General features: G+C 50.3%; 2 protein-coding genes across 5 annotated transcripts in view; one reads left to right on the forward strand and one right to left on the reverse strand.

The window, feature by feature from the left end:
* LOC140901653 (sperm surface protein Sp17) overlaps positions 1–21,663 on the reverse strand; it is a 63,129-nt gene extending 41,466 nt beyond the window's left edge. Inside the window, exons 1-5 of one of the 3 annotated variants that reach the window (XM_073320876.1) lie at positions 21,322–21,409; positions 19,275–19,455; positions 17,845–17,915; positions 16,451–16,510; positions 15,003–15,275 (exon numbers count right to left, since the gene is read on the reverse strand). In XM_073320876.1, the coding sequence (XP_073176977.1) occupies positions 15,114–15,275; positions 16,451–16,510; positions 17,845–17,915; positions 19,275–19,428 (447 nt within the window). In that variant the 5' untranslated portion in view covers positions 19,429–19,455; positions 21,322–21,409 and the 3' untranslated portion in view covers positions 15,003–15,113. Of the gene's footprint in view, positions 1–15,002; positions 15,276–16,450; positions 16,511–17,844; positions 17,916–19,274; positions 19,456–21,321; positions 21,410–21,551 lie in introns of those variants that run through there. The other 2 variants (XM_073320875.2, XM_073320874.2) reach the window with 2 other exon arrangements.
* Positions 21,664–22,789: 1,126 nt separating this feature from the next.
* SIAE (sialic acid acetylesterase) overlaps positions 22,790–22,853 on the forward strand; it is a 16,886-nt gene continuing 16,822 nt past the window's right edge. The window contains exon 1 of one of the 2 annotated variants that reach the window (XM_073321038.2): positions 22,790–22,853. This exon is cut by the window's right edge and continues 126 nt beyond it. The gene's annotated coding sequence lies outside the window, so the exon portion shown is untranslated. The other variant, XM_073321039.2, reaches the window with a different exon arrangement.

Here is a 22,853-nt window from a genome sequence, read left to right on the forward strand (position 1 = left end):
ATCCGAAGCCAGCGCCAATCCCCAGGGCCCAGAGTTGCTTGTATTCAAAGACTATTAAGGTCACCAAAATAGCAGGTAGTGGAAAGCTTTTCTTTAGAGTAGACATTTTGCGACATCCTCTCCACCCACGTGGTTTCTGTCCTGGAACTTCAGCAGAAAGTTTGTTTCTGGAACATACTGTTTTTGAAGCACCTCTTGAGTCCTTACACTCCATCGCACTTGCTTCCTCTGGCAGGCATAAGCTTCTGAGTGCTGCAAATGTCACTCTTCCCACCAGTGTTAGGAAAAAATAGCTCTTCTCTTACCACTGCCTCCAATAGCATTTACATTAAAATCCTCTTCCAGCCTCTAAATAAAGGCTTGATCGCCTTCCTCTTTCACTAAGCGGGAAGCCATGTTTCCTTTCTCTTTTGATTCTCTTTAGCCAGAAAGCTGCTCCACCTCTTCTGAGCTCTTTGTTCTTTACAATACCTGCCCCTGTTGCTCAAATGGCTTTTACATCAGGTTAAGGGAAACAAAGAACAAAGGTAAAGTCTCCATGAGAGAGAGCACAAATGTGTGACTCACCCTGTGACATTATGAACTGGAACACAAAATGGCCACTGCCTCCCAGCTGTCTCTAGAGCAGACAGCAAGAATTTACAGGAGCAGGCCCCTGGGAACAGAATGACAACTCTGCCTTTCAATAGCATACAATCACAATGTACACTGAACATTTAAAGGGCTCCTCCATTGCAAATGAGAGTCCCGTGATGTTCACTGGTGTTAAATAAGTGTGTTTCTGGTTGTGGGGAGGCTGGTTTGCACAATTTGTTCAAACAGCAAATCCCACTTTGGGGCTATTCCTCAGGGTGAGATAGCAATTGTGATACATGGGGTCCCATGTTTATTGTCTAGTAGGGGCTCCAGATCACTTCTTCCCTATGTATGCGTAAAAAGTTAGTTTTTCCTACTCACTCTGGGCTCTCTTTTTCTCACACATCAGCACCTGTAACTAACATTCTGCAGGACAAACTATTCCCATGCGACCCCCTTGCCTACAAGGATGGGCAGACTAAGGCCCTGAAATTGGCCCTTAGTTTACTGTTCTGTTGCTCATGCATATGCCCAAATGGATCCCAGCTCTCTCTTCCAGGCTGGCTCTGCAATGCACACAAGAGTAAAAAGCAGAAAAACCTTATTTGTGTCATTAGGGGCAGGAGATCAGCCCCTGAATACACAGGCGTGCCCCCCTGTGGAGTAAGATGATGCTATTGCAACACAGTCACTTTACAGAGTCGAACTGCACCATAAGCAGCTAATAATTATACTATATCCTGCCTCTGTAATAGATACTCCATAGCCACCTGCTGCAAACGGCAGTGTCTGAGCTGGGCTGGACCCTGGACCCTGCCTGGGAGACAGCAGCTCACCAGAGTCAAACTGGGAGTGGGGCTATTTTCTTCTAGACACTATACACACTGCATGATTGCTACTACCTGACAGGGTGACCACCACTTATTTGAATAAGCCACACCCCTTTTTCTGATGTCATCCCTCCTCTCTCCTTCCCCCAGGGAATTATTGCGCTAGCTGGCAAATTACACTTCTCACTTACAAAATCCACGTGATTATTGTGCCTGTGTCTAAATTACACAAGCCAATGAGTCAAACTCAGGACGTGTGCCTGATCCTCCTCTCACAGTCACCAGTTTTAGTGGGGGAAGTAGAACAGACTCAGGCCCAGTGTGTCTATCCTACTTTAGGGCTTGTGCAGTGGGAAGGAAAAAATTCATACTCTATTAAGTGAAGATGCTTTTAACTCCTCCAGGTCTGCCGGGGCTGCTTTTCAGTGTTAATCTTGAGGGCCGTGACCATTTTAAACCCTTAGATGTAGCATTGTTTGATCTGTCAAGCGCTGGATTGATTCACCAGATAAATTCCCCTTGGTAGCTGTTATAATCCTGAAGTGGGGCCAGTTTGAAGTTCAGCTTGACTCACAGGCACCTATGTTAAAACTGAACTTCCTTCTCAGCTGATTTGCTCCCTGTGTCAGAGTAACAGTTCTTTGTTCTAGTAACAAAGATACGTTTTAACTGCTTTTTCCTCCTGTTGGCCCTGCAGAAATAGCACAGGTAAGAGGGAAAGAGCTGGATTCTGTTCCAGCTCATGCATCATCAACAGGATTGTGAACCAAATTCTGGTCGCAGATTTTCCATGTTGGCAAGCCAGAAAGGAGCCAGCTTGACTCTCATTCCCTGTCTGAGTTTGCAGGACAGCAGTCAGTAAAAACACAGAGCAGTCAGATCTCATTTACACTAATGGAAGTTACTCTGGATTTACACTAGTGTAACTGAGATCAGAATTTAGTTGTACTTGTAAACTGAGCACATTTGAGCTGGAATCTCTGGGCCACAACCATGAGGATCATTTGGCATAGTTCAGTGCATCGGAGCTGCCGGACCCTTTTCTTCTACAAACTCCCTTAAACTACAATATACGATTATCTGGGTTTGCTCTGCCACAAACACAGTGTTTACATGAGTAGGTATCATGGCCCCACTGGAGGCAGAGGCCAAGGCCTTGTCTTTACTAGGAAAAAAAGGTGTTTTTTTTACTGCACTAGCTAACACGTGGTAACATCCTAGTGCGGACAAGGTAGTATGTAGTTATCACGCAGCAGGTCAAAGTGAGCACTTGCCCTTCTAATGTGTGTAAAAACTACAACCTGCCTTGTCCACGATGGGATGTTAACATGTGTTAGTTACTAAAAGCACAGACTGGTCAGCTTAGAAAAGAGACTACTGCTAGGACAGAGGTCTATAAAATCATGATTGGTGTGGACAAAGTGAATAGGGAAGGGTTTTTTTATCCCTTCGCATAACACAAGAGCAAGGGGTCACCCAATGAAATGAATAGGCAGCAGGTTTACAACTAACTTATGGAAGTAGTTCTTGACACAACGCACAGTCAACCTGCGGAACTCCTTGCCAGAGGATGTTGTGAAGGCCAAAAGTATAACTGGGTCCAAAAAAATGTTAGATGAGTTCATCGAGGATACATCAATAAGGGCTATTAGCCAAAATAGTCATGGACACAGCCCCATGCACTAGGTGTTCCTAAACCTCTGATTGCCAGAAGCTGGGACTAGACAACAGGGGATGGATCACTCAAAATTGCCCTGTTCTGTTCATTCCCTCTGAAGCATCCGGCATTGGCCACTGTCAGAAGATAGGATACTGGCCTAGAAGGACCATTGGTCTGACTGAGTATGGCTGTTCTTATGTTCTATATGTTAGCTAGCACTTGATTTAAAAAAAAATCCACCCTTTTTCCTGATGCAGACACCTGCTGAGGATACGGCTACACTGGCGCTGGAGATGTAATTTCCAGCTTGAGGAGACCTGTGTTACCTCAATAGTGTAAAGCAACAATGGGATGGACTAGCTGCTGGAGTACATCTCTAGGGTTTCAGACTGGTTCATAGTCAGGGCAGCTAGCCCGACCTGCTGCTTGCATCATCACAGCTACGCTGCTCTTTTAAGAACACTCACTCGGTCAGAGGTAGGGCGGGTGTGGCTTCCCAAACCAGAAATGATGCCTCCCGTTGTGGTGTAAACATACCCTGAGTGACATAGCTGAGCCACCAAATCCTGCATGGCCTGCAAGGATGCCGATGGCACTGTTTGTTAGCAGAGGAGGAACATCAAATGCCAGAACATTGCTAATACTTAATATAATGATGATCCTGTTCCCAGAGATGCATTTTATTCCTACTGCATTACTCATGGTGACTGTGTGAACAATCACTTCCCGTTGATCCCGATATTGCTGTTCTGTTTGAAATAATCTGTTGAAACCTGAGGAACCTTCCTCTACATATTTTCATAGATTCATAGATACTAAGATCAGAAGGGACCATTATGATCATCTAGTCCGACCTCCTGCACAATGCAGGCCACAGAATCTCACCCACCCACTCCTGTAACAAACCCCTAACCAATGTCTGAGCTACTGAAGTCCTCAAATCATGGTTTAAAGACTTCAAGGAGCAGAGAATCCTCCAGCAAGTGACCCGTGCCCCATGCTACAGAGGAAGGTGAAAAACCTCCAGGGCCTCTTCCAATCTGTCCTGGAGGAAAATTCCTTCCCGACCCCAAATATGGCGATCAGCTAAACCCTGAGCATATGGGCAAGATTCACCACCAGATACTACAGAAAATTCTTTCCTGGGTAACTCAGATCCCACCCCATCTAACATCCCATCACAGGCCATTAGGCCTATTTACCATGAATATTTAAAGATCAATTAATTACCAAAATCATGTTATCCCATCATACCATCTCCTCCATAAACTTATCGAGTTTAATCTTAAAGCCAGATAGATCTTTTGCCCCCACTGCTTCCCTTGGAAGGCTATTCCAAAACTTCACTCCTCTGATGGTTAGAAATCTTCGTCTAATTTCAAGTCTAAACTTCCTGGTGGCCAGTTTATATCCATTTGTTCTTGAGTCCACATTGGTACTGAGCTTAAATAATTCTTCTCCCTCCCTGGTATTTATCCCTCTGATATATTTATAGAGAGCAATCCTATCTCCCCTCAACCTTCTTTTAGTTAGGCTAAACAAGCCAAGCTCCTTGAGTCTCCTTTCATAAGACAAGTTTTCCATTCCTCGGATCATCCTAGTAGCCCTTCTCTGTACCTGTTCCAGTTTGAATTCATCCTTCTTACACATGGGAGACCAGAACTGCACACAGTATTCCAGGTGAGGTCTCACCAGTGCCTTGCATAACGGTACTAAAACCTCCTTATCCCTACTGGAAATACCTCTCCTGATGCATCCCAAGACCTCATTAGCTTTTTTCACAGCCATATCACATTGGGCGGCTCATAGTCATCCTATGATCAACCAATACTCCAAGGTCCTTCTCCTCCTCCATTATTTCTAATTGATGTGTCCCCAGCTTATAACTAAAATTCTTGTTATTAATCCCTAAATGCATAACCTTACACTTCTCACTATTAAATTTCATCCTATTACTATTACTCCAGTTTACAAGGTCATCCAGATCCTCCTGTAGGATATCCCAGTCCTTCTCTAAATTGGCAATACCTCCCAGCTTTGTATCATCCGCAAACTTTATTAGCACACTCCCACTTTTTGTGCCGAGGTCAGTAATAAAAAGATTAAATAAGATTGGTCCCAAAACTGATCCTTGAGGAACTCCACTGGTAACCTCCCTCCAGCCTGACAGTTCACCTTTCAGTAGGACCCGTTGTAGTCTCCCCTTTAACCAATTCCTTATCTACCTTTCAATTTTCCTATTGATCCCCATCTTATCCAATTTAACTAATAATTCCCCATGTGGCACGGTATCAAACGCCTTACTGAAATCTAGGTAAATTAGATCCACTGCATTTCCTTTGTCTAAAAAATCTGTTACTTTCTCAAAGAAGGAGATCAGGTTGGTTTGGCACAATCTACCTTTTGTAAAACCATGTTGTGTTTTGTCCCATTTACCATTGACTTCAATGTCCTTAACTACTTTCTCCTTCAAAATTTTTTCCAAGACCTTGCATACTACAGATGTCAAACTAACAGGGCTGTAGTTACCCGGATCACTTTTTTTCCCTTTCTTAAAAATAGAAACTATGTTAGCAATTCTCCAATCATACAGTACAACTCCTGAGTTTACAGATTCATTAAAAATTCTTGCTAATGGGCTTGCAATTTTGGGTGCCAATTCCTTTAATATTCTTGGATGAAGATTATCTGGGCCCCACAATTTAGTCCCATTAAGCTGTTTGAGTTTCGCTTCTACCTCAGATATGGTAATATCTACCTCCATATCCTCATTCCCATTTGTCATGCTACCATTATCCCCAAGATCCTCTTCAGCCTTATTAAAGTCTGAGGCAAAGGATTTGTATAGATATTGGGCCATGCCTAGATTATCCTTGACTTCCACTCCATCCTCAGTGTTTAGCGGGCCCACTTCTTCTTTCTTTGTTTTCTTCTTATTTATATGGCTATAGAACCTTTTACTATTGGTTTTAATTCCCTTTGCAAGGTCCAACTCTACTTGACTTTTAGCCTGTCTCACTTTATCCCTACATGTTCTGACCTCAATAAGGTAGCTTTCCTTACTGATCCCTCCCATCTTCCACTCCCTGTATGCCTTCTGCTTTTTCTTAATCACCTCTCTGAGATGCTTGTTCATCCAGCTTGGTCTACAACTTGTGCCTATGAATTTTTTCCCCTTTCTTGGGATGCACGCTTCCGATAGCTTCTGCAGCTTTGATTTAAAGTAATCCCAGGCCTCCTCTGCCTTTAGATCCATAAGTTCTTCAGTCCAATCCACTTCCCTAACTAATTTCCTTAATTTTTGAAAGTCAGCCCTTTTGAAATCAAAAACCCTAGTTGCAGATTTATTTTTGTTAATTCTTCTGTTTTGAACTGAATTAGCTCATGATCACTTGAACCAAGATTGTTCCCTACAACCATTTCTTCTATGAGGTCCTCACGACTCACCAAAACCAAATCTAAAATGGCATCCCCTCTAGTCGGTTCAGCAACTACCTGATGAAGGAACCCATCAGCTATCTAGGAAAATCTGAGCCCTATTGTTATTACTAGCACTTGTCCTCCAGTCTATATCTGGGAAGTTAGTCTCCCATGATCACGCAGTTTCCATTAGTATTTACTTCATTAAAAACATTAACGAGGGCTCTATCCATATCCAAATTAGATCCCGGCGGTCTATAGCAACCCCAAGCACTATCCCAGGGGAGGCTCTAATAGTTTTCTTCCCCAATGTGATTTTTGCTAAGACGGACTCTGTCTTATCCATCCCATCGCTTCTTACTTCTTTACATTCTACCTCCTCATTGATCTACAATGCGACTCCACCACCTTTGCCTTTATTTCGGTCTTTCCTAAGCAGCACCTCCCCTTCGATACCCGCACTCCAGTCGTGACGACTATTCCACCCTGTTTCTGGTCTCCCTAGAATACCCGGTTTCACTTCCCGCAGCAGTAGCGCTAGTTCCTCCATTTTGTTACCCGGGCTCCTCGCATTGGGGTACAAACAGCTTCATTCCTGCTGTTTGGCCTCCCTCACGTTCTTTACCCAATGAGGCACGGTCATTCTACATTCTATTAGACTGGTATCCACACTGCCCTTCCTCCTTATAGCCATTCTCCTACCCACGGCTGTACCCTTTCTTACTTTGTTTTAACTGGCTATTAATCCCATTATCTTCCCCTGCCCTCCCAACCTTCTCTGTCCCTTCCAGGAAGCAGGAAAGGACCAACAAACTAGCCGTGACTAAAGGGAATGGGTCTAATGCAGGTAGAGGCAGTAATAGAGCCAGGTAATCTCCCTCTCAGTCTGAACTCAACACGCAGCATAACTAACCCATGCATGCACCGTCACTGCTCTCTGCCATCCCCGTGGACATCAAAGTACCACTGCTAACAGCAATGGGGGGACATTTGGGGCTGCAGTGTCACCAGTTAATGTGGATGAAACTTAGCTCACCATCACCTTAGTGTGGACCCCAAACCCTAGAGCCTGCGCTTTTCCGGTGGCTGACAGAGATGAGGAGACTTGCCGATGCTCTGCCTGGCCAAAATGGAAATGGTGCTAGTTGGAGGGGAGCATCAGGAGGAAGGCGTAGCGATTATGGGACCTCTGCCTGCACTTGCTACTAGGGGTGCATGTCTGCCTTTGGCCAGCAGTCTTCTGTTTCCTCTCCTCTGATGCAGGAGTGGCTATTAGCGAGACACTGTCCTCCTCCCACCCCACCAGTTGTTTTTGCAGGCATCCAGGCTCTTCTGTGCATTCATGAACCAGAGTCAAGGTGGAGTCAGCAACCTGTGATCAGGCTGGTGCATTGCAGAAAGTGCTCCAGGGCCCAGCTGGGGAATGAGCAGTCTAGCACCCAATGGGCTGAGAGACTGTCTTTTCCTCTGGGTCTTTTCTGGGAATGAAGCTCTGCTGGGCTGGCTTTGCTGCCCACTCTTGAAGGTTATGGTGCAGAACCAGCTGCAAAGCATGCTCAACTGAGAACCTCTGCCTTGCAACATTTGCTGTCCAGTAATCTACCAGAGCCCATGCTGGGTGAGCACAGGGAAAGCTGTTTAACACAGCTTTCAGACAGCTAGCAGGGCAGAACTCACACCTTAGTCATTTAAAATGGCAAGTCTCTAACTGACGGACTAATCATGCTGTTTTGATGTATTTAAAGAGCCCAGAAGCAACAGCAAACAAATGTATAAATAAAAGAACAGTGACCTCATCCTGGCCTGCACTGGGGGAGGAAGTTCCCATGCATCCAGCCAGCAACAGGATTCAGGCTCCTTTCTAGGGCAGAGACAAAGCTAGCAGCAGCGAATTCCACCACTAGTCCTCCCTTCTGTTCCCAGACTAAATCTGTTTTAGGAGAACTTAAACACAAAGCAGGAATTTAAGGGAGGAAAAGCTTAGAATAATGTAGATTGGGGGGGAGGCTCAAGGAGATACTGGAGAGGGAGGAAATCCTAAATTGCAGTAAATCATGCCGGTGCTGGGGCGGTTGTAAGGGCCGAGTTCAAGTGGTTGAGGTGGTGCTAATGCCAAACTGCTCAGCAATTCACTCGTGCACAGACTGGAGAATGCTGCTAACTGAAGGTGACACTAAACTGGGAGGAATGGTAGATACGCTGGAGGGTAGGGATAGGATACAGAGGGACCTAGACAAATTAGAGGATTGGGCCAAAAGAAATCTGATGAGGTTCAACAAGGACAAGTGCAGAGTCCTGCACTTAGGAAGGAAGAATCCCATGCACTGCTACAGACCAGGGACCGAATGGCTCGGCAGCAGTTCTGCAGAAAAGGAGCTAGGGGTTACAGTGGACGAGAAGCTGGATACGAGTCAACAGTGTGCCCTTGTTGCCAAGAAGGCCAATGGCATTTTGGGATGTATAAGAAGGGGCATTGCCAGCAGATCGAGGGACGTGATCGTCCCCCTCTATTCGACATTGGTGAGGCCTCATCTGGAGTACTGTGTCCAGTTTTGGGCCCCACACTACAAGAAGGATGTGGAAAAATTGGAAAGAGTCCAGCGAAGGGCAACAAAAATGATTAGGGGTCTGGAACACATGACTTACGAGGAGAGGCTGAGGGAACTGGGATTGTTTAGTCTGCAGAAGAGAAGAATGAGGGGGGATTTGATAGCTGCTTTCAACTACCTGGAAAGGGGGTTCCAAAGAGGATGGATCTAGACTGTTCTCAGTGGTAGCTGATGACAGAACAAGGAGTAATGGTTTCAAGTTGCAGTGGGGGAGGTTTAGGTTGGATATTAGGAAAACCTTTTTCACTAGGAGGGTGGTGAAACACTGGAATGCGTTACCTAGGGAGGTGGTGGAATCTCCTTCCTGAGATATTTTTAAGGTCAGGCTTGACAAAACCCTGGCTGGGATGATTTAGTTGGGGATTGGTCCTGCTTTGAGCAGGGGGTTGGACTAGATGACCTCCTGAGGTCCCTTCCAACCCTGATATTCTATGATTTTAAGGCAGCAGCATTGGAAGAAGCTGTGGGAGAGCCCTTCAGAAACAGCTTTCTCACCGCCCAGCAAATAACATGACAGCAGGCAAACTTAGCAGGCCAGAGTCAGAGTTGCTAGCGGGAGCATTGCCTGTGCTGGAAGAAAGGGAGGGTTACGCCAACTCAGTTCTTCCTCCCTGCTTTTATCGTTTTCCCCCTGCCATCAGCAATGACAGCTGGGGGCTGACAAGCCCTGGCCGTGGGTGTAGCTCCCGTTTAGTTTTCTGTGTTTGGCACCTTTAAATAGTAGGAGATCTGATTCTCTACCAGATCCTACCAGTTCTGCGGTAGTGTAACCCACTGAAGGAAAACTCAGGCTGATTAAGTCTGTCGATCTGCTTGTGGGAGGGTGGGGGTTGGGAGGGGATGCAGGATGGAGGCTTGGGGCCTGTTGGGCCCATCTCTGATACTGTTACATCCACTCACCTCAGTGACAGGAAAGGATTTGCAGTGGAGAAAAGAGACGTCTCAGTGATTCTTTGCTTATATCTACAATAAATTAGACTGTGTGCGCATGCTGTGCCTTTTATGGGCTGTCGGAGGAAGGACGGGCCAGTGGTTAGAGCACTAACCTGGTACTTGGGAGAACGGCCACAGGCTTTAGCTTAGAGCTTCAGAGACTTAGACTCAGCATTACAAAGCCTAACTTTAGGCAACCTGCCTTCTAGTAGAAGTCACAGCCCCAAGATAGGCACCCACGCTCCCTCTGCAACGTACCGGGAGTGAGGCATCGAAGAATGGGATCCACAAGAGACAGCAAGCTGAGCGTATCGCTGCCTAAACCAGCGAGTAGAAAATGCCAGCGGGAGGAGGGAGGTCTATCTCTGCGCTGGGTTTGCAGCCGCGAACCTTCTCCTGGAGTTAGGGGCTTGTGCCCCTTCTTGAAAAAATCAGACGTAGCGACGGAAGAGCAGGCTGTGCAGTTCTCCCCGAAAAGGCCTTTAGCACTGAGGTTAGAACACTCCCCTCGTCCGGGTGGGCGACCCAGGTTCAATCCCTGCTGATGGCGTTGGAAAAGAGATTTGAACCCACATCTCAGGAGAGTGCCCTGGTCCCTGTGTAATGGGATGTTCTGACGGGGGGCTCCCTCAATCTCTCTTGTTGAAAGAGTTCCATCATGGGTGGTGGGTGAAGCCACCCTTAGGGGAGGCTAGCCTCTGCCACTCCCGCGCAGCCACAGCTACGAGTCCTCTCCCCATCCCCACCTGGAGGAGCCCTGAACACACCCGCCCACGGCAGGAGGAGCCCCGGGCCAGCCGAAGCCCCAAACTTCCCCACCCCACCTGCCCAGAGGTGCCCCGAGCCACCCCCCAACTAGCCTGAAGGAGCCCCAGGCCAACCGCAGCCTTGCCCCAGACCCCAAGCCACTGCGGGGAAAAGTCTCTCACTCTCATCCAAAGATGCTTTTGCTATGCCCCATGCAGGTTTTGGGGCAGCTGAGGCAGCTGTATTTGCAACTCAGCTTCCTGGGTTCATCAGTAATCTCTCTGGAGTTCAAGATTACTGATGAACCCAGGAAGTGGAGTAGCATATACAGTCTCTTCAGCCACCCCAAAACCTGCAGGGGCATAATAAAGCAAAAACTTCCCCCCAAAACCCTGCAACCAGGGGTCCGGCAGCAGCAGCAGAGCCAGGGGAGGTAGAGTGTGCCCTGGCCTATTATACCTGCCACCCATGAGTTCCATTTTGTATGAATAATTATGTCCCTGGGGCAGAGACAGCATGCGCCTGACTCTGTAACTGACTGGTCAGGACACTCACCTGGGGAGACCCAACGTCAAGACCCTATTCTAGTAACAGCTTCAGCAGGAGAGACTAGGAGAGACCCTCACCTCAGAATATCCCATAGCCCAGTGGCTAGGGCATTCTCCTAAGGCGGGGGATCTGAAACAGGCATCTCCCACGTACCAGGTGAGTGCTTTGACCACTGGGCAAGAGGTAATAAAATAAGGGGGCTGCTGCTGAGGCCTCCTCCAGCGGTGTTTTGTGTAGGGCTCAATCGGTTAGGTGACCTCTGACAACGCCTACCAGATCAGGCAAGGTGGGCAGGGCCATGCTTTGTTTGAGCACCCCACAGGGGCTTAGCTGTGAGATAGGCTCCAGGCATCAGGACTTAGGCACCTGTGCATATGCTCACTGACAGAAACTCTTCAGGTTAGGGGGCAGCTGAGCATGGACTTAGGCACCTAAATCCCTTTGTAGATCTAGCCCTTCCTGTGGAACTTTGAGTTAGACCCAGATCCTCAAAGGTACTTGGGCACCTAATTCCTACTGATTCCAATAGGAGCCCATGTAGCTTTGAGGATCCAGGCCATGGTCCCTCTGTGCCTTAGTTCTCCATCTGTACAATGGGAATAATAGCACTTCCCCTGCCTCAAAGGGCTGTGGGAGGATAAATACATTAGAGTTTGTGAGGTGCTCAAATACTACGGGAATGGAGAGTGTCTATGTACCAGAGAGAGATTCTCCACAGCCTTGCATGAGTGAGGAATCCTGGGTTGGTAGCATTTTACACCACTGAATGACTACCCAAGGAGCAAGGCAAGAGGAATCAGGCCTGCTCATTCTACTTGCACATACACTAGTGAAAACCAGGAGTGACCCCATTGAATTCAATGCAGCTTTGTTCACCATCTCCCGTACTGAAGCCTTAGACCTAAAGACTCAATGCTATGGCTTAATTTTCAGTGGTTGGGGTATGTTTCTTCCAGCATTCATGTTGAGTGGTACAATAATTAAGATTGAACTTAGTTTAGTACATTGAAACATTTAATTTTATCAATCAAGTGCTAAGTTCACTCACATGAATGGATGCCCCTTTGGCATTTCACTGAAACAAAGCAGCCATGTGTTACCCAGCACATCCAAACAAGATGGGTAGAAGTTACTTTGAGATTGTAAAATATGTTAACTGCAGCACCACAGTGCCTTGCCCCTCGCCCCGCCCCCCCAGCATATAGATGGGGTTTGTAATGATAGCAGATGTCACATCCCTCGTTCAAGCAGGGATCTGTACTAAATTGTGACAACCTCAAGGGATACAAGAAAACTAAAAATAGATCATTAAATATAATCTAGAGATGTGCACATTTACATATCTTTTCTTCCTCCTTCAGACGCTCCGGCAGGGACTTTCAAGACAATCGCACGAGCATTCTTATCCTAAAAAGTTGAGCAATGAGTAAGAAGTCTCAGGTGAGCCATTATAATAACTGCAGGGACCTTGGGAAATAACACCCAATTATTGGGGCCAATTTATTAAGTTTTCATTAAAAAGTGTCTTGATCCCAACTGATGAGATAATCCTCCACCCCAGGAAGGGGGGAGGCTGGCAGGGAGCTTTTGTTCTTCAATCACTACTTTCCGTTTTGTGTTACAATATTTCTAAACTATTGATTCAAGACAAAGTGCTGAATTCTGTCAGGTTCTATCCCAACAGAAGAGTTGCCTTAAAAAAATAAATAAACCTAAGTTTAGTGCTTAAGAAGAATACTAGAATAAACAGAATTTAGCCATCAGCCTAGCATGCCAGTTAAACCTCTAATACCTGGACTGAGATTGACCCAATCAATTCACAAAGGGACCCAAAGAGCTATACATTATCAGCTGTGCTCACCTGGCCTGGATTCAGACTAGTGAGCTAGAACAGAAAGGACGTTGACCTGACCCCTGCTTCTCACATGCTGGGCAGGTGCCGTGCAAACTGGGTGCAAAATGCCAACATTCCACTGGGTAACATTTCATACCCGCTTTGTACACAGATTAAGTGACAACACAAGGGCTAAGAAGTGCAGAATCAAGCCTGTGTATGGCATTACCAGTCCTGAATCTTCCCAGTCCTCACAAATATTGAATACAGTAGTTTGTTCTTGATTTTCTTCATTGTTTTCCCAGGCATAAAACTAACAATATGTTGTACTTTTAAAGCATCTTTTCAACCAGGAATATCGAGCTACTTTACAAATAGAGTTTAATTGCCTAGAGCCCCCCACTACGAAGGCGGCAAAATTATCCCTAGTTTACCAATGTGGCGCATGGTGTGGGATCCATGAAGGTACTTAGGTGCCTAAACCTCACATTTAGGCTCCTAAATCCAGTTTTAGCTTCACTGCAATCCACAACACTCCCCTGAACCCCTGTAGATGCCTAAACTCACTTAGCACCTAACTTTGCAGAGTCAAAGCTCCTTGGGAGCCTGTGTTTCTGCCCATGAACATGGGCACTGCTGCCTCTCTCTAGGTTTCATGGACACCTACCTCATGCCTAAGCCCCAGAGCGATTCACAAAGAACAAGAAGATAGGCATCCAGCCACCTAAGTCACGTGTGGGGTCCAATCCAGTAGGCGTATTCAGAGGCCACCTACTGGATCAGTCCCATTCAAAATCTGGCCGAGGGAGGAGCAGCAGCCCCCCTTGTCACTCTGAACCCACTGGTTCAGGCACTCACCTGGGATGTGGGAGACTGAGGTTCTGCCAGAGGGAGAGAAGGGAGACCTCTGTTCAAATCCTGCCTCTCAGGAGAGTGCTCTAACCCAGTGGTCTCCAAACTTTTTGGATCGCGCACCCCAAGGGCCAGTTGTAGGGAAGCAAACAAAAAAAAGACCTCAGGGTGCTGCTGAAGATGGAGCAGGGAGAGCCGAGCTGCCACCGGCGTGCCGCCGAAGAATCAAAGGTCCAGAAGCACTGCTGCCACCATTCCAGCAGCACTCCTTCAGCGGTGCTCCTCCTGCCGCACACCTCCAGGGATGGTCTTGAGCACCCCACTTTGGAGACCACTGCTCTAACCACTGAGCTATTCGGATGCGGGGCTCCCCCACTCTCTCCTGCTGAAGCTGTTGCACTCTGGATAAATAATGAAAGAGTGAGTACAGCAGGGGGACTGGACTTGGGATCTCCCACCTCCTAGATGGAAGCCCAAATCACTGGAGGACAGTCATTCCCACTCAGTCTCTCTTGCCCAATGACTGTTCTGCTGTGGACAAATACTGAGTCATCAGGCCAGAGGGAGACCGAATCCATTGTCCAGCCCAGTCTTTGGAGGCGGAAGACCCCAGGTCTAGTCCCTGTGCTCTAGACCTGAGGACGGAGGGCAAGAGCACACCTGGAGAAGGTGGAGCAGAGCAGAAGTGACGGGATGCAGAACACATCTTTGGTGTTTGCTCCCCTAGCCCCCTTCCCATTCTGTCGTCCTTTGGGGACAGTTTGGAAACAGTGACCCTGACACGCAGCCAATAAATGACATGCTTCAGGCAATGGACTTTTTGCTTTTAGAACTAACATTTGCAGAAAGTCAGTTCTCTGTGGCTTACCAGATCACAGCCAACTTGCTAGAGAAGTTCAATGTTTACCCATCCAAACGAGTCTGTGCCGATGACAGACTGAGCGAGCAGCTCTGCAAACAGACTCAAAAAAATTAATCACACAGTGCTCAGGTGCATTTTGAAAATGTGATGTTTATTAAACAAAAATAAACCTACTGACAAACAAGCCATTCATTCACCTGCATCTAGGCTGGAAATCATGACACTGGCAGGTCTAATGACATTAGATTTCTTCCATGGGGTTTGTTGCATCCTGACCTAGTTCTTTCAGTCTCCTCACTGTCTCTCTTACCCTGTATCCCTTGTAGACAGCCTGGATTTTTGTGGCAGCTTTATCTTCTATTTCTTGGGTGGTTGTTTCATAGAGGCCAAGTTTGTCAAGCTCCTTCATTAAAAAAATAGAACCACAGAGGAAATGACTTCGTAAACAGCTGACAGGCTGATCATTTTCTTGTAGTAAAAACGAATGCCTAAATTACAGTAAATCTGCATAATGTGCAGCCACTGAAAACTGCTGCTTCCCAAAGGCATTTTGGAAGCTGTGTGTGAACCAAAGGTTGAGAGGGAAACTAAATGTGTTTTGTCATCTTTATGTTTTTTTTTTTTAACAACAAATCTAATCATTGGTGGGGTTGTTTTTAGGGCCAAATCTTGAAGCCCTTACTTAGGCAGAACTTTCTGTGACTCATTGGGAGTCTTGTCTGGGTAAGAACATCGTGATTTGGTCCTTATTTAAATACCAACTGCTCATCTCAGAGTTTCCAGAACACGAAGCTCCCTTCTGTGGGAGACTAACAGTGCCATTAAACTATCAGCATTTGCCAAGAGTTACTACTTGGTGGTGTGTGATACGATAGTTATTTCCTGTTAAGTAGGGGGGGAAATGGTGGCCTTTCATTCCCAGGGAGTGATAACTGTTGGCAAATGTTGATTTTTAAAAATGATGAGCACTGGAAGCCTGCGCCATACAATCAAGCATGAAAGAGACTGAGTTACTAGACAGCGAGAGAGAGAGAGAAAGAGAGACCCATTTCCAGTGGAAGATACAAATCAGGCTCCCCTACCTCAAACAAGGTGCCCCAGCTGGGAATGATGGAGAGGAGGAAGTCAAGTACGACACCAAGTTGCAGTCAGAGCATCATATTAGCTAATTAGCTGGGGGAAATGATTTCATTAGCTCAGTGATCTAGAAACTAAAATCCAAAATGGGGAAGGAGGGACACAGAGCCTCACAACAAAGGCAAATTCTCTGCAGATAGGAATGAACTGCTTTATAAATGCTAATGGAACAAACGCATCCGGGGTGAAACTCTACTGAAAAGTCACCCCAGGGCTGAATCTGACTCCACACTCTTTGGGAAATCACATTGAACAATAGAAAGGGGAGGATCCTAAGCGAGCTGGGACAAAAGGCCTTGATTTTCTCTCTTCAGATTATTTGGAGAGAGATGCCCTGGAACTGACGGAGCACTTCCAGCTCCTGCTTAGCCATCTGGACATGGACACAAGGTGCAGCTCCAGCAGAGTCAAAATCCAGGCAGGCCTTGGGAGATTACTTACGGGCTCCATGGCTGAATCTTTCATCGACTCCTTCCCCTCTTCTTGCAAAGATGCAGCCTCCTGTAAGAAGAACAGAAAAAAAATAAAGGTTCAACCAACCTTTACTTCACAATAGGAAAGAGCTCCAGTCCGAGCCCTGGGCTACGCCCTGTGGGGAGGGCAAAGCGATCGAAGTGATGCAACTTCAGCTATGTGAATAACGTAGCTGAAGTCAATGTTCTTAGATCGACTTACCGTGGTGTCTCCAACGCAGTGAGTCGGCTGCTGCCGCTCCCCCGTCCACTCTGCCTGCGCCTCTTGCGGCGCCGGAGTACAGCAGTCGATGGGCGCGCGCTCGGGGACGATTTATCATGTCTAGACTCGACGCGATAAATCAGTCCCCGCTGGATCGATCGCTGCCCAGAGTCGACAGGGGAGCGGCAGCAGCCGACTCACCATGGTGGAGACACCATGGTAAGTCGATCTAAGTACGTCAACTTCAGCTACGTTATTCACGTAGCTGAAGTTGCATAACTTAGATCGATTTCCCCCCCCCCCCCCGCAGTGTAGACCAGGGCTAAGTCTCCTTGCAGACTGCTCCAGAACATGGATCCCAAATGGAAATTCAGTTTCTCCCCATCTGTGAGAGTCTGTAATTCCCCTGGTCCCATTTCTCAGTTTAAGCACCAGCTCAACTTCCATGAATGGGGATGCGCAGAGCTGAAGACTGGATTTCAAAAGGCATCTGGTTACCATTATTGTTAACTGTTTTAACAGCACCCAAGAGTGGGTAAAAGATCCACCAGCACACATAAGAGAAGACCCCTGCTCTGAGGAGTTTAGTGACTTAATTTTTAAGTTAGCAGTGAGTGCAAGTGAAGCTAAAACCTTGAACCCTATCTCCCCTGTTCAACATATACATTAGATCCCATGTCCAGATCATTTCTAGACACAGTATAGGGCATCACCACTATGTACAACATAGCAGAATATTGCTTGTATCATGGTCACTGCTTAGCTCAGTCTCTGCCCTGGAGGGGAGCTTGGGTGATATACGTTGCATCAAAACTGCCTTGTTCAGAGCCCTGAGAAGACAGAAGTCATGTTGCTGGATACGGCTCATCAGCATGGGGGGCATCTTTCTTACTTTGTGCTCCTGTTTATTCAGAGGACAAACTTAGAAGTGGCGGGACAGGTTAAGAACCTTGGCTTTGTTTCTCACCAAGCCCGTTCCATGGAAGCCACATCTTGTCCATAGCATATAAGTACCTTATCCTACCACGCTCCTCAGATGTGCAGAATAATCACAACGGCAACATTCTAACTGAGGTTCAAAAGCATTTGGTGAGATTTTGCTTTTTAGTCCTGTGCACTGCAGGAAGACGAGACCCCTTAGAGCAGCAATCCCAGCCTACCTCAAAAGCTTTGTTGTTGTAGAATCTGTCATCTAGTTTAGCCCCCCATTCTGCTGGGTCAAACTTGGTTTCTGAAAATAAATACCAACATTTATCATATCAATGTCAAGCTATTAATTAAGACAGGAAGTTCCCCAGTCAAGTTGCACTCACTCAGCGGGGTGGCAGCAGGATGACAGAAGAATGAAGATGACAGATTGAAAATAGAGACAGCCTTGGCTGTGAGAAAAAGAAATGCTATTTTCTACACTGCCACTAGGAGAGGGTAAAGGCCATGCCGGTTAAGGAATATCAAGCAACCATGGTTCTAGGAACAGTCCCATGACAGCAGGGGAGCAAAAAGCCACTGTAGCATCTAACATCTAGGGACAGAGCCACAATTAAAGCCACAACAGGCTGGCAAGGCTGTGATCAGATAGGTGTGTGCATGGCATGCAGCAGCTTGAACAATTCACTAGTGCCTGTCATGGCCATGCTTCCTCTCACGAGGAAATGCAAGGTGACCCAAGAAAATGGCATCACTGCACGTCCAAGTGGGACCAACATGCCCAGGAACAGCTATACCTGCAGCAGCAAGCCAATTAATCTCAGGGCCAGTGGGGGACCCTCATCCCAAGTTCATGGGGATCTCCTTACAGCCCTGAGGTGTGGATCTGACCTCCCAAATGGGAGGAGGAAGTTGATTACCTTACACTGAGGGATGTGCATTCCCTGCTGTCAAGCTTTTCTTGTGCAATAACCACACAAAAGCCTCTTACCCCTGTATTGTAATTTATTCTACATTAAAAAACTATTAGGTGGAAACCATAGTGAGACTGAGTAGTTTTGAGCCTGAATGTTCATCATCCCATAACCCAACATATTCAGAAAACTAGATTGCTTCCTCAAGCCTACCATTTTCTAAAGGGTTACAGAGAACGTCAGCTATAAGCTAATGAGTTAAGAAAGGCTGTGTAGCAGGAAGAAAAAGGAATTATGAAGGAGGGAGAGAAATACAACAAGCTTTAAATGGGAAAATGCAATAAAGAAAATGGGTTCAGAGATCTATGATGCACAAAGAGTAGGGAAACCTATGAAACAGTCATTCACATTTGTGTAGTAATTAATATTAACAGCCATTAAGGGAGCCATGTCATCCATAGGGAGATCTGACATTCCTTCCAGCTAAGAGCAATATGTACACACAGAAGAGGAGATACAAATACAGCAGTTCTCAATGACATTACCAACTCAGAGAACCTTGTCATTTTAGCACTGTAACACCCATTAGGAAGGAATTTTTAAATCTCCATTTTAGGAACTGGGAAAACAGAGATGTTGAACTTAAGTACCCCAAGTCACACAGTGAGAATAGAATTCAATTCTCTGGACTCAGCCCTGTGCTAGAACTTTCTTTTATAAGCAAAATTCCTCATTTACTTTACACTCACTTTCTCTTTTATCCAGCAGCTCTTCAAAATAGTTGGCTGCAAAGGCTGGTATATCTTCAGGCTGCTCCCTCAAAACTTCTCTGGCTAGTCCTTCTAGCAGATTTGCAAATCCCGGTGGAATGCGGTGATGGGTGTTTGAGAATGGTATAGACATGGTGTCGGAACAGGCCTTCTATGGCACCTGCAGTTCCATTTAAAGAGCATGGGCTAGTTACTTCTCGCCTGGGTCCAGCATTCATAATTCATTGCTATTTGCTCAAATACAATGTAGTGTTCAGAGAGCTAGCAAATGGTGTAGTTAAGGTTATGGAAATCACACCTCCCCCAGCGTATGCCCCTCAATAAAGTGTGAATATGAATGCCCACACAGGCTCTTTATTTCTAACGTTATTAAACACAGGCAGTTTATTTTTTTACCCTCTTAAAAATAACAATTTTGGGGGTTTAAATTTGTAGAACTCACCATTATGCTCATGACTTTAATTACCAGGCAAGTCAGGGAATGAAGGAGTTAAGGTATCAGTTCAATCTCATTGCATATACATATTTTCAGACATGCTAGATTCTGCTGTCCCTTTTCACAGGCACAATTTGTATTTGCAGTGGGATTGTAGGAGCAAAGCTGATTTTTAACCTCTAATTACCGAATTAGCACAGTCAGGCAGCTGGATGTATAAGTACTCAGCGTTGCATTTAACGGTGCAAATTCTGTGGGTGCAACTTGTGCCTGCACAACAAATCCTGCATCTTGGCAAGGGGCTAGAGTAGATGACCCTTGCAATCCCTCCTAACCCTATGGCCGCAGGAGGAGTCTATGAGCGTGGCCACCCTTCAGAAAGTGCACCCAGACTAGCTGGAAGGCAGAAGTGGGTCCGTGCCAGCACCTCCCACTCTCTTCCTTTCGGGAAACGGGGTTTCAGTTCAGGCAGCTGGATCAGGTTTCCCAACTGGGCTAGCAGCGGGAGCTGGTTCTGAGCAGGTCATGGAGCTGCTCTTCGTAGCCGAGTGCCTCTGGGGTAGCTGCCTGCGGGCATGGGGCCTATGGCTCCCAGATTTCCAGCCAGCTTCAGGCAGCCGCAGTGGGGCCCTTTTAGCAGTGATGCTGTGGCTGGCAAAGGGCAGGGAGCCCCAGGGAGAAGAGGAGAAAGTTCCTGCCAGGAAGGTGCTGGCTGCACCCAGCGCGAAGTGTGTGTGTGGGGAGTCCTGGGGTCCCCAGCTGCACCCCACGCCCAGCCCGGTGTGTGTGTGGGGGGGTGGAAAGTCCCGGGGGGGTCCCCAGCTGCATCCCACGCCCGGCCCAGTGTGTGTGTGGGGGAGTCCCGGGGGGGTCCCTAGCTGCACCCCACGCCTGGCCCAGTGTGTGTGTGGGGGGAAGTCCCGGGGGGGCTCCCGAGCTGCACACCACGCCCGGCCCGGTGTGTGTGTGGGGGGAGTCCCGGGGGAGTCCCCAGCTGCACCCCACGCCCGGCCCAGTGTGTGGTGGGGCGGAAAGTCCCAGGGGAGTCCCGAGCTGCACCCCACGCCCGGCCCGGTGGGGGGGGGGAGGAGGCCGGGGGGGTCCCGAGCTGCACCCCACGCCCGGCCCGGGGGGGGGGGGGGGAGGAGGCCGGGGGGGTCCCGAGCTGCACCCCACGCCCGGCCCGGGGGGGGGGAAGGAGGCCGGGGGGGTCCCGAGCTGCACCCCACGCCCGGCCCGGTGTGTGGGGGGGAGGAGTCCCGGGGGGGTCCCGAGCTGCACCCCACGCCCGGCCCGGTGGGGGGGGGAGGAGGCCGGGGGGGTCCCGAGCTGCACCCCACGCCCGGCCCGGTGTGTGGGGGGGAGGAGTCCCGGGGGGGTCCCTAGCTGCACCCCACGCCCGGCCCAGTGTGTGGGGGGGAGGAGTCCCGGGGGGGGTCCCGAGCTGCACCCCACGCCCGGCCCGGGGGGGGGGAGGAGGCCGGGGGGGTCCCGAGCTGCACCCCACGCCCGGCCCGGGGGGGGGGGGAGGAGGCTGGGGGGGGCCCGGCCCGGGTCACTAACGGCCGCGGCCCCCGGGCGGGCTCTTACCCCTCCGCAGCTGCGCTCGGCCGCTTCGTGGACGCTCCTGTTGCCTGGCAACAAGACCCCGCCCCTCCCGCCGGCTTGGGCGGGTGCCGGGAAGGGACAAACGCGAAGCATCACCCTGGCCCCGCCCATCTCCCTGTAGGCTCCGCCCCCGGCCCCAGCTGGGGCCCGCTTTGCCCGTGCCGGGCCGTGGGCAGTGGAGAGCCCGGGGGCGCCCGGCTGCAGTGACCCACCCGGGCGGGGGAGCGCGTTTGGCTCCCGCTCGGAGCATGAGGCCTCGGCCCAGAACCAGCCAGGCAGGGCCCGAGCCCGGGCTCCAGCCTCTGTCCAGGAGCGGCGCGCCCCCGCCCCGGCTCCCTCCCGCGGGCACGAGCCTCCCGCCCGCTCCCGCCCCCTGCTCGGCTCCCTCCCGCGGGCACGAGCCGCCCGCCCCCTCCCCGGCTCCCTCCCGCGGGCACGAGCCGCCCGCCCGCTCCCGCCCCCAGCTCCCTCCCGCGGGCACGAGCCGCCCGCCCGCTCCCGCCCCCTGCTCGGCTCCCTCCCGCGGGCACGAGCCTCCCGCCCGCTCCCGCCCCCAGCTCCCTCCCGCGGGCACGAGCCGCCCGCCCGCTCCCGCCCCCTGCTCGGCTCCCTCCCGCGGGCACGAGCCTCCCGCCCGCTCCCGCCCCCAGCTCCCTCCCGCGGGCACGAGCCGCCCGCCCGCTCCCGCCCCCGGCTCCCTCCCGCGGGCACGAGCCGCCCGCCCGCTCCCCTCCCCGGCTCCCTCCCGCGGGCACGAGCCGCCCGCCCGCTCCCGCCCCCCGGCTCCCTCCCGCGGGCACGAGCTGCCCGCTCCCGCCCCCCGGCTCCCTCCCGCGGGCACGAGCCTCCCGCCCCCTCCCCGGCTCCCTCCCGCGGGCACGAGCCTCCCGCCCCCTCCCCGGCTCCCTCCCGCGGGCACGAGCCTCCCGCCCCCTCCCCGGCTCCCTCCCGCGGGCACGAGCCGCCCGCCCCCTCCCCGGCTCCCTCCCGCGGGCACGAGCCGCCCGCCCCCTCCCCGGCTCCCTCCCGCGGGCACGAGCCGCCCGCCCCCTCCCCGGCTCCCTCCCGCGGGCACGAGCCGCCCGCCCCCTCCCCGGCTCCCTCCCGCGGACACGAGCCTCCCGCCCCCTCCCCGGCTCCCTCCCGCGGGCACGAGCCTCCCGCCCCCTCCCCGGCTCCCTCCCGCGGGCACGAGCCTCCCGCCCCCTCCCCGGCTCCCTCCCGCGGGCACGAGCCTCCCGCCCCCTCCCCGGCTCCCTCCCGCGGGCACGAGCCTCCCGCCCCCTCCCCGGCTCCCTCCCGCGGGCACGAGCCGCCCGCCCCCGCCCCCGGCTCCCTCCCGCGGGCACGAGCCGCCCGCCCGCTCCCCTCCCCGGCTCCCTCCCGCGGGCACGAGCCGCCCGCCCGCTCCCCTCCCCGGCTCCCTCCCGCGGGCACGAGTCGCCCGCCCGCTCCCGCCCCCGGCTCCCTCCCGCGGGCACGAGCCGCCCGCCCGCTCCCGCCCCCGGCTCCCT

The sequence above is a fragment of the Lepidochelys kempii genome, chromosome 22 (assembly GCF_965140285.1).
Source record: "Lepidochelys kempii isolate rLepKem1 chromosome 22, rLepKem1.hap1, whole genome shotgun sequence".
NCBI lineage: Eukaryota > Metazoa > Chordata > Testudines > Cheloniidae > Lepidochelys > Lepidochelys kempii.